The following is an 11223-nucleotide window of genomic DNA, read 5'->3' on the forward strand; positions in this document are numbered from 1 at the left end:
TATTTCCCTTAGCACTTAACGTCACTCCTTTCCCTGTGAACTTCATTGCTCAGCTAACCTCAAATAATCTTAAATAGCTGCTGCTGCTGCTATCTACTGTTTTGTCCACATGAACAAAAAAATCTTGCAGATATGAGCTTGTGATGAGCAAGGCTGTATCTATATGTATTTATTGTGAATACCTGAGGTGTGCAGAAAGCTAATATAAGGTTAGTAATAATTAAAATTAATTGTGGAACTTAATTACAATGTAATAGAATAAACATCAATAGTATTGCATTTAAGTACACTGTCAATAGCTGTGTGCACTTAAGGGCTCATAAACAGAATAATCAGATATTTCTTGTAGCTGCTTATGGATTTACCACATAAGCAAATTGCAGGATGTGTGAATTCATGGTAAACTATTTTAAGAGTGCAGCAATTAATGCCACCAGGTAATTGCACAGCAGAAAGGGCAATAAAGACAGTACTCATGTAGGCACTGGGGGGAAAGAAAAAAGATCATAACTATCAGTACAGTTTTGGAGCCATATCAGATTAATTCAGAAGGGAGATTTAAATTGTTATGCCTTATTTGTGATTTAGATATAAAATTCACACAACAAATGCTTATCCCTAGGATTCGTTCTACTCAATATTCTGCTTTTCATAAAGCCCACAGTTTGTCTTCGTTCACGAGTTATCCATTGTAAATCAGATGACACTTGACAGGGCATTTTTGTATTTCATCTTTTTAGCAAAGCAGAGCAGCAATTGCCAATAGAGAACGTTCATAAATGAGACCAAGTGTATGCACAGAAAATGCAGTCAACTGCTTCTATTGTTATTTCAAGCACATAAGAAGATGGGCCTGTGTCTCACTTAACCCATTTACTCTCTATTTTATGCTTACAAAAATGAGCTGATGTGTGCAGATGGCAGCTGGGTGATTTGTGGTTACAAGCACAAAAAAGGACTGGACTTGGGGTACTCATACCTCTGTTTATAGTTGGGCAAAGATACTGCCTCATGTTTAAAAATACTACAGTGAGAGGCAATTTTCCACTGATTGGATTAAAGGAGCAGTAAAAAGTACAATTCCCCTGATTTTGCTCTTTCTAGGTAGGAAATGGCCTAAAAGAAAATCAGCCAAGGTTTAGACCGTGTTACTAATTCAGGTAGTCCCACATGCTAATGGGTTGGAAATATGCCACCAGACACACTGAGCAAGTTAAAGTGATGGTACAAAAAGCTTTGCAAGTCTTACCAGGAGTTGGAAGATAAGAAATTGAGCCTAATTTGTTTTTTCCCCAGTTTACTGTCAACTGCTGAGCAGTTTCACTTGTATCCATTAAAAGAAGACATAGGAAGTCTGGAAGTCCCTGTGCCCACTACAAACACATAATTCTGGATGTGCCATTCCACATCTGAGACCACTGCAAGGCAGTTTGGCAGGGAAAACCAAAGTGAACAACTGTAGTGTCAGATGCAGAAAGCTGGATTATGAAGTTATCCACAAGAGCAAGCTCAGGGCAAGTCATCCTGAGCTGCCTGACTCTGGACTTACCCAAGAGCAGCCTTGGAACATCATGGTAAGCCTGGAAGCCCTCACATTTTAACCAGAAGCCTCTTCTTTAGCCGAGTCAGTCCTTCCTGGACTTCCCAGAGCAAGCTGACTCCCAGCACTCTCCAAGGAGGTTAAAACAAAACCAACAAAACCCCCTGCATCTTTATCCTATCAGACTTGCCCAGGGCTCTCCCACAGACCAAACCTGGAGACTGTACAACAGCTCTGCCTCCAGCATGACCCCTGGCATAGCCAGAGGCCATTCCTCAGATCTCCAGCAACACCAGGCAGCTTGAAACACTCAGACGGACACTGGCAGACAGACTGTCAGCATCAGGGTGCCGGGAGGCTGCAAGGACTCCTCTGCATGCCAGGAGGTTGGACATGGAAGATGCTAGTCTACAGCATTCTTCCTCCTGTAATCACTGCACCCACACTTTGGTGAGGGGGGTTATCACAATTATGTGTTTACAGAAGCATAAATTTTTATTTGCTTTACAGAAATAGTGCTTGTGTTAGAGACCAAAGCAGGGGGGACTGGTTTTGGAAGGTGCTTTGTGCCTGAGACTGAGATGCATGGGGCAGGGAAGAACCAGGTTTGTAATAAGGGCTTGGGTCCAGTGGCAAGCTGCTTCATCACTGGGAACCTACATTGTTCTTGAGAAAATTCTCTCCTGCAGGCAATGGTGTTAAAAAGGAAGAAGTGCTCTAGGCACCTGCTCCATCCCTTCTGCAAAAGCACACTCAGCTTCTTCCTGAGATTGCTCCAGCCTGTCATCTAGAGTAAGAACTGCTCTGAAAATGCATTTAGATGGCTTGGATTTATTTCACTCTAACCTGATACATTCAGAAATTAGTCTACCAGTCAATAGAGTACCATGTCAGCCCTAACCATATATGTTATCAGCTAAACATGTGATAAACCAAAAATTCCTTATACAGTTCATTCAGTATAGAAAAGAAGCACAAAAATAATCTCCCTGAGCCTGGCTGCATTGCTGAACAGAAATATATGGAGAAACTGTGCATTTTGTCTACACCAAGAAAACTCTAAATCATTTTCACATCCTGTAGCTCAAGATGTACTCCCCAAGTCCTCCCTCTCCACACAGCTGTCACAGCACTGGCACAGAGCGAAGGACGTGGGGAATTTCAACACTGAATCTCCTCTGCCCACTGCCAGAGAGGTCAACAGCACATGAAATAATATAGTGGCAACACAAAGCACGGCAGTGCCAGCATGACAGAAAGGGCATTTTGCATCTCGTTCCACAGGGACAAACACCAAATAGCTTTAAAATGCCCATCACCCCATCTTAGCTGTCAGGTACTCACTGATGAACAGGATTTCACAATAAAATGGAAAAAAAAAAATTGCCCAGATAAGGCCCAGGAATAGTAAAATATTTCAGCTAGGCAACAATAAAATCATCCTTTCTGAAATGCAGAACGTAATTCAGAGTTTGTTACAAATCCTCTAGTTTCCAAGCTCAGGAAAGCCTCTTTTGCTAGCCAAAGCCATCTCACAATAGTTTTTCCTGTTGAATTTTGAGTTCAGATAATTGGATTTTATGAGTTTTTACTGACTCCAGTAGTTGACTACACCTTTCTGACAACTACGTTCACTAGAATAGGATACAGCATTTAATCCTTCTCCAAGAGTGCAATCTGGTGGTTACCTTCACTGATCAAAGATCAGAATGTTACCACTGATAGGTCTTAATTAGCTGCCTGTGAGGTGTAATTATAAACATCTTGTATGAGCTCACTTACTTTACTAGCCTAGATTAAAATCTAATCTAGAAATGTCTACATTAAAATTAGCTTTTGCTTGAACAGTAAAACATATATCCAGATCTAAAGATGTCAAATGAAGGAAAATCAATATTTTTTTTCTCCAGGCATTTTTGTTCCAATGACTAATTGCTCTTAAAAGTAAATACTAAAATTCATACTTAGATTTCTTGATTACTCAGAATAATTCTACCCTTATGCTATTAATTTTTCACGTTGCATTTAATAAGCAAGGGGTAGGAGAGGGAAAGCAATTTATGTTTTCTGCAGGAGAAGGGAGATGGAAATGAGAAAACCCCAGGAAAACACAGATCCATCACCAAATGGAAAAATTTTCATAATGTGAAAACCTAGAGAGCTCCACTGAGCTCACTAAGTGTACTAATTAAGTCTAGTTGATAACAAGGTCTTATTTTTAATGCTTAAATCTCTCTGTGTTGACTTATCAAGTCAACAGACAAAACATCTGAGCAGTGTCTAAAGAAAAGTTTGAACCTATTCCATTGATTCATAGGTTGCAGAGAGCCTCTCCCAAGAATCACTTACATTCCCTCCAGGTCAAAATTTTCCCTTAAGATTGGCAAAGGACTCTTGCTTTTAATATACAGAATACCAATGCTCACACAAAATAAGTTCAGAGCCATAATTCAAATCAGTTTACAGAGCTGTAAAAATGCAAATTAAATCTTGAGATCTGACTTTGCAGGTTGGAAATCTTGTAATACTGAACAGTAATCCCCTCTCTGCAACTGTTCTATATAATTACACCATAGGCCACTGTAGAATCTGAAGATAGAGCAGTTCAAAACAACTTTTACCTCCCTACAGCAAGAAGCCAGTGGAGGAGTGGGGAAGAGATCAACAGCTTTGGCACTTACTGAAATGGAGCTTTCTGCAATAATTATCAGTTGGATATTCTCCAGCTTAATCACAGGCCAGTGATTAAAAAAACAACAAAAAAAGCCTGACAAAAAACAAACCATTTTTTTCCCCAGGTTTCTCTCTGCATGTGCACTTAACATCAGAGGTATGGTTGAGTATGTGTTTGCTAGAATACAGACAAAGGCACCACATTTTAAAATGGGAATAGCATTTTGGCAGGAGCATCAGCAGTAGATGACACAAAGCTATCTAGGGTCTCTAATGGGGTCTGAGCAGAAAAGGGTATACTCTTTTTGGCATCTCAGAGTGAAATGACATGGCAGAAAACCTAAGGTATTCCTGTACCAATTGATAGAGTTCAGTTTTAAATGCAGATTAGTAAAAGGTGTTACTTCTAGCACTTTATTTCCTCTTTTCCTGTGCCTACAGAAAATGATAGCTTCTCACATCCAAGCCTAACAGATCACTGTCACTGACAGTGATTTGATACTGAATTTTATGAACTGTTTATCACCTGAAACAAAGAGTTTGATTTTCAGAGCCAGCCTCTTCCAGATGCCCAGCCACCTGGTAGGAAAACTTCATGTTTGCTGCTTAGCTCCTACCTAAATTCCCTCCCAGCCTCCAAAAGAGCAACCTGGCAGCAGTGGCAATGTGTGTCCCCAGCTTACAATCCCTGTGCTCTCAGGGGGCTGAGAGGCAAGTGTGTTGACATCAATAACCCACTGGATTCATGTTGCAAACCCTCAATTTTCAGGAACACTGACGTAATCACTCCCTGGGTACATCTCTCATGATGTGTTGGTTTATTTTTTTGCTTCTGTGGAACCACAGGCTTCAAATGAAGACAGTAAAACAACTGGTCTATTTTTTAACTTTGCTTTCCCAATGAAGTTGTCATCTCATGAAAGTCACCTTAAAATAGTGGGACAAAATAATTACACCCACATGTATGTATTTAGTTATGTCAATCTGTTAGGCTAAAGAAACACTTCTGTGGGAAGTAGACTGTAGCACAAGTATGAGTGGGAACACTAAGTTGCCCAGAACTTTTAGATGAGTTAGTATTTTTCTGAAGCAGCTCAGAAGCTAAAATTTAAAGCACTAGGGGAAAAAGAAACAAACCAGCTTCCCTGTCTGGTAGGATCTAGTGCAACCTTGCCTTTGAGCAACAGCAACAAGGAGGAGGCTGCTGCAAAACAGCAATTCAGCTGTTCTGAGATCTGAGAAGTCTTTGGCAGAATATGAAAATATATGCTCTGTGGCACTTAATTTGCTGGTTTCTTGGACCTCGCATATCCTTAGAAAGAAAAAAGGTGGCACCTTCCTGTAAATAGTGACACAGAGAAACTGTTTTGATGTGTTTTGCATGTTCTCTTTTTGCTTTGGTAGTTAAGTTACATTTCACAATATCTCTGCAAAAATAATCTTGGAAGAGTGCAAGGACTTCTCAAAAAGGCATAATAGATAATAGTGACCCCTTCATTACTAGAAATGGAATCTAGATAAGAATCTAAATAAGAATTTCTGTCACTACCATATAATAGACACATCTCAGCAGAAAACACCCCTTTTTATCCTAGGTGTAATATATATGTGCTTCATTCACTAAATTTTCAGGAATAGGAAGTTTCATTACCCAAAACAATCTACCTTTAAAGCAAAGTTTAATATGTGGTATCATTACATGTCCAAAATAAAGAACAGCAAGGAGGAAGTTTTAGAGAGAGCTTGCAAGCATCCTCTCATTGTCAGTTTTCTGCAAAAGCGTGTTCAGAAAGCCATGCACATCCTTCATTTTAGACTTCATCACCCACTGCACACACCCTGGGGAAGGAGAACAAACGAAGCACGGAAGGGAAAGGAAATCCATCAAACCCCTGAATGCCAGGAGAGCTCTTCCGCAGGAAGGAGTCACGAGTTAGGTAAGGAGACCCTGGGGCAAAGACCCTTGCTGGAATATTGAGTGCATTGATGCGTAAAAATAAAGATGAGAATCTACACATTTATGCATTCTACATAGCAAACATATTTTGTACAGGTATGTAACTGGATCAAATAATAGCCATCTTCCCACTCCTTTGCATTACGGGGTATGAGAAAATCAAAATATCTCTGATCCAAAACACATGAATTTCCCACTACTTTGTCTTCAGAATATTTGTTTGATCAACAAGTGGCCCCACAGACACAAAGCACTTCTTTTTCTAGATCTAGACTTTCAAATCGACTATAGCTATATTAATAGTATTAACTTCATGGGAAAGGCTTCTAATTGCTTCTGCAGAGAAAGGAGCTTAGACATCTCCTAATGCACAGCTGTTCTCTAAGCTGACTTTCCAATACCTAGATTTATCTCTTGTATTTCAAAAGCAGTTTATAGAGCTAGGATGTTAAGGAGCAACACTTCTCACTGTTTGTTTTTTTTTTTCTAGTTTGCTTCTGTATTGTTTCGGTCATCCAAGATAGGAATGCATTTTAAACTCATATTTTCCTAATTAGATGTTATCATAACTTGGATATTACACATCAAGTTGAGAGTATAGTGTGAAATTTCACATCTCCCCAGTCTACCAATTTAACAACTGGTCAGAATATAAGCACAAGCCTGCCTGGCAACTGTGCAAATGCTCCAAACTGAAAACAATTTTATACAGATAAACAAACAAACGCAAAACTGTCTTGAAGAAAGGCTGACTATTTGCTGTAGTCATTTTGCTGCAGTTACAACCCAGTCCAGGCAAAACATAGAATCTCACCATCTCTTCCTTATTCCCTTTCTGCTCAACTGAAGAAGCTATTTTCTCATCACTTTTTAGACTTACCTTTGCACTGCTGCTTTAGCCTTTGAGAGAAATACAGGGAAAGCAGGGAAGCAAAGCATTTGCCTGGTTGGAGTCGTAGTTTCTGGATGCTTACAGCAGCCACAGAGAGCTTCTCCCCCTCTCTCTCACATCTCCTATTTAGGCCTCACTTGCAGAAAGCAAGTGTTATTTTTACTTATTGCAGAAGCAATATATATATTTATATTTGTTGCAGAACCCAGTCTGCTCTTCTTACCCACCACACAACTCAAAAAAAGCACCTCTCCTGCACAGGAGGTAAGAAGCAATGAAGAGAAGGAAGATCTCTTTCAGCTGGCATATATTGTTAATTAGAAACTCATGGTGTAGCCATGTGTGGCTGGTAAAGACAGCAATCAAAACGTTCCAGCCCCTTAAAGAAACAACACTAACACTCAATTTCCATTAAAAACAATACAAAACAAATACAAAAAATAAAAATCTCATTATAAGTTGGAGTCAAACTGGTCTCCTGTTTTTTTCCAGGCATCTCAAGCTGAAAAAAGGTGACATATTTCTTCCAAGACTGATCATTCTGTTTCATTCCACGTGAGATTTGTTACAAGACTTAACAAGCTCAGAACAATAAATGCCAGAGTTGTTCTGCTTAGCCAGACCCTTTCTCTGCAGAATAAGTGAAAAAAAAAAAATAGTAATACTGCACCTGCAAACAAAGAGAAAGAAGAAAATAGCAAGCCTTTTCTTGTCCTCCTTTGGTCAGGCCACAGCAGCCCTCAAGTGGTAAAATAGAAACTCTCCTGTGAGTTAGCCCAAAAGCAAGCCCTAAAGGCTTCTTCTCACCTGAAGCAGGACTCTGTTTAAATCTCCCAGCTGAACTGATTCACAAGGGCATTTTTTTTATTACCAAGTAGGGCTACCTACTCAGCTGTGACCATTTTTAGCTTAGTTCAGCTGGTTTTTTTTTCCCTCAAGCTGTATTTAACAAATACATTTGCTGTAAAATAGGAGAAGTTTTTCAGGGAACAAAAAATGGAAGTTTTCAGACCATTTAAAATGGATATAACATGTTCATTTCATTCACAAAAGGTGGTTAAAAAACCTGAAAGTGAAAGTCTTTATTCTGCATAAAAGAATTGTTTGATCTTGGACAACACTTTTATACTTAATTTTTGTCAGGACTTTTGAACAAGTGGCTTTTTTAAAGGGGTGAATTCTAAGATCAAAATAGTAGCAAGTAAGAGGGAAAGGACTCAGATAATACAGCAATTTGGGGGGGTGAGGACTAGAATCTCATTACACTAATACCTAGATGTATTGTAAAAATTAATTAATTTTTATTGCCCTCTTTGTGAGTTGAGGGGATGATAGTATCTCTGTTATACAGAAAGGAGCTGAAACACAGACACCTTCATCATGGGGATCTTGTTTGATCAAAGTAGGTAGTACATGATATTTCAAAGCACATAATATTATATAGCACCTGGTATGGTTAAAGTCCAGCATTTCCACACAATTTCTCTAAAAAAAAATAAAAGTACAACATGATCCATCAGCTCTTTGAAGCAATGTGTTCTTAGCATTCTCATTCTAGAGTATGAATTTTGAATTGACAGTTAATAGCACAAGGTTTGACTTGTTCTTAAAAAAACCAAAACAGCAACCAAAATAGTAACAATAATTTAAGAATCCCCTCATAGTTTCTACAACACCTGGGATTATTAGCACACTGTAAGACAAATCATTATAAGAGCAGACAGAATCTTTTGCAGATAGCATTGGCTGTATGTGATTTAAAGTTGAGTGGTCTGTTTTCAGTGCCAGCTGCCCTTCATTTCCTGAGACCTGTATCTGATATTAATGATACAACAGGAGCTAATTAGTGAATAAAGTGTGTACTAGAGAAATCCCACCTTTTTTCCCTACTTCTGAAGGTAAAACTCATGGCCATTCCCTGCTAATTGCATTGTATGGATTACTTAAATGCCAACGTAAGGTGCATGGAAAAGATAACACTAAATTGGGAGATGAGCAGAAAGGATCTGACCTTCTTAGTCAAGGTCATTGATAGTGTAATTATTCTGATAAGCCAGGCATAATGATCTCCTGTGCTGTCAAGGCACCCAGGCTATTCAGCTCAGCAAAACCATGTTACATTTCCCAGTATACAGCCCATGCTTACGATTTTAAATGTGTCACAGGTTAAAGCTACCCATGCTAAACTGCTTGACCATGGGACTGAGTGCCAGGATGAAACTGCCAATGGAAAAAAGAAAGGTGTTGGAAAGGATTCTTGCATGCAAGGCTGCCCTAGGTAACTCTCCTATTCGACAGGCAAAAGCAGGAGGATCCAGGTTTCTTGATCCTAGACAGGAACTTTTTGCTCTGGGAGGTCAAGGGTGTGAGTAGCACAGCAGAGCAGCCCCAGCCCTTGCTACAGAAGAGCTCAGTGTGACAAGTTTGAGGTCTGGGAGCACCAGCCAACTCCCCAGAGCCTGCTGTGTCCTGGGGAATGCACCAGGAGCAGGACCAAGCTTCAGATGCTGTGTCATTTTTTAGGAGAGGGCCAAAGCTGAGGGGGAAGACAGCTCACAGGCCACACCACAAATCCTGGCTAAAGCAGTTCCTTTTCCTCCCATAGATTCTCACATCACTGTCCCACCAGCTCTAGTGCAAACTTAAAAAAAAAAAAAAAAATAATCCCTGAATTTAAAAAAGTCTTAATCTTTATTCACAAGGAAATCACTTACACATGCACAGTTGACAGGAAAAATACAAGTTTCATTCAACTTTAGGCTGGCTGCACTTCTTTCCCATTCCTTAGGCTCTACAAATAAACTTTAGCATATCCAGGAAGAACAGTGTCATGTCATGCAGGTTCCTATGAAATCAAGGCAAGGACTTTCAGCATGCAGCAAACACACCTAGCCTGTGACTGAGACACTGGAGCAATAGAAAAGTGCTTGTATTTAACACATGACCAATCTTTTGGGACTGTTCTGTGTGACTGGCAGGAAATTTTGTGCCCACCCCAGTGGGACAGCTATTCCCCACTGCTCCAAAGCAGCTGGGGAATGGGCTGGCCAGCTCTTGGCAAGGCAGCAGGGCAGCAGGCAAAAGGCTTTGGAGAGAATCAGCCCTCCAAGGGTGTGCACAGCCTCCTGCCAGAGCTGGAAGCAGACCTGTGCTGTCTGGAGAAATGAGGCTTCAAGGAAATCATCCTGTAGTATGAAAACTAAATGAAAAGTTGATTCCAGTGAACTACATCAGTGTTTCAAGTTTCTGAAATTCTACCAATGCTCAGCTGTCTTTTGGAATCCTTTTTGTGCTGTAGCAGTGGCAGATTACTTATTTATTTGATAAGAACAAGGTCTTTGTGGTCTCAGAGGGAAATACAGTGTTCCCCATTGCAGATATCAACATTTTATGGTGGTCTGTGCCTTGTTCTGTGTATTTGCTGCTCACTAATATATCATCTGCTCAGTAGCTTCTGGGCTGGGGTAAATGTTTGTACTGCCACACTTAATCTTCTGATCAGCACATCATCTCTGCTTTTGTTTGTTTGTTCATAGGTCTAATATAACTGTAAGTAAAGCAACAGAGATTTAAATAATTAATCATTAAAATAACTTCTATCATCACGTTGTAGTGGTGTGATTTTTCCCTCTGTGCCTTGGCATTTAGTTCATTATCCTACTGGTGAAGTCTATAGTATAACACAAGCACAGAAGTTCAAAAGGTGTAAAAAATATGCAAATTGATGGACAGACACATGTAGTAGAGGATAATAGAGAACATATCTCCCTATTCCAGCATAGCTTCTAAAGAATATTTTTCTTCTGTTACAGATGTTCATACAGAATATTTGTGTTCTTTGTTCTTTGTGCAACCACTGAGGCTGGTTTAAGAGTTGAGACTAAACAGCTCACAAGTAACACTGAAGGAGCATTTCTATCCTATTCCCAGATCTAGCTCATCATGAGTCCAAGGTAAGAAAAGCCCATCAAGCACTGTGAAGCAGTGAGATTTAGGAAAATAATCTCATTGACCATTTAATTGTCACTTCACTACAGTCCCAAAGGATGAGATGGAACAGGTTTATTTCTCAGAGACCTAGCCACTCGAATCCTTGGCTACAATCTATCAGCTTTTCTTTTCAAGACTAGGATATTTGTTCTTTGACTCTGAAATAACATA

The 11223-nt window shown here is 39.7% G+C and overlaps 1 protein-coding gene across 4 annotated transcripts in view; it reads right to left on the reverse strand.

The window, feature by feature from the left end:
- The window catches only part of CCSER1 (coiled-coil serine rich protein 1), a 621919-nt gene extending 614707 nt beyond the window's left edge, over positions 1-7212 (reverse strand). The window contains exon 1 of one of the 4 annotated variants that reach the window (XM_085058017.1): positions 7051-7212. In XM_085058017.1, the coding sequence (XP_084914143.1) occupies positions 7051-7109 (59 nt within the window). In that variant the 5' untranslated portion in view covers positions 7110-7212. The remainder of the gene's footprint in view (positions 1-7050) is intronic. The other 3 variants (XM_085058025.1, XM_085058022.1, XM_085058023.1) reach the window with 3 other exon arrangements.
- Positions 7213-11223: the final 4011 nt, after the last annotated feature.

Source organism: Lichenostomus cassidix, chromosome 4, assembly GCF_008360975.1.
Source record: "Lichenostomus cassidix isolate B80296 chromosome 4, HeHo_3.0, whole genome shotgun sequence".
Taxonomy (NCBI): domain Eukaryota; kingdom Metazoa; phylum Chordata; class Aves; order Passeriformes; family Meliphagidae; genus Lichenostomus; species Lichenostomus cassidix.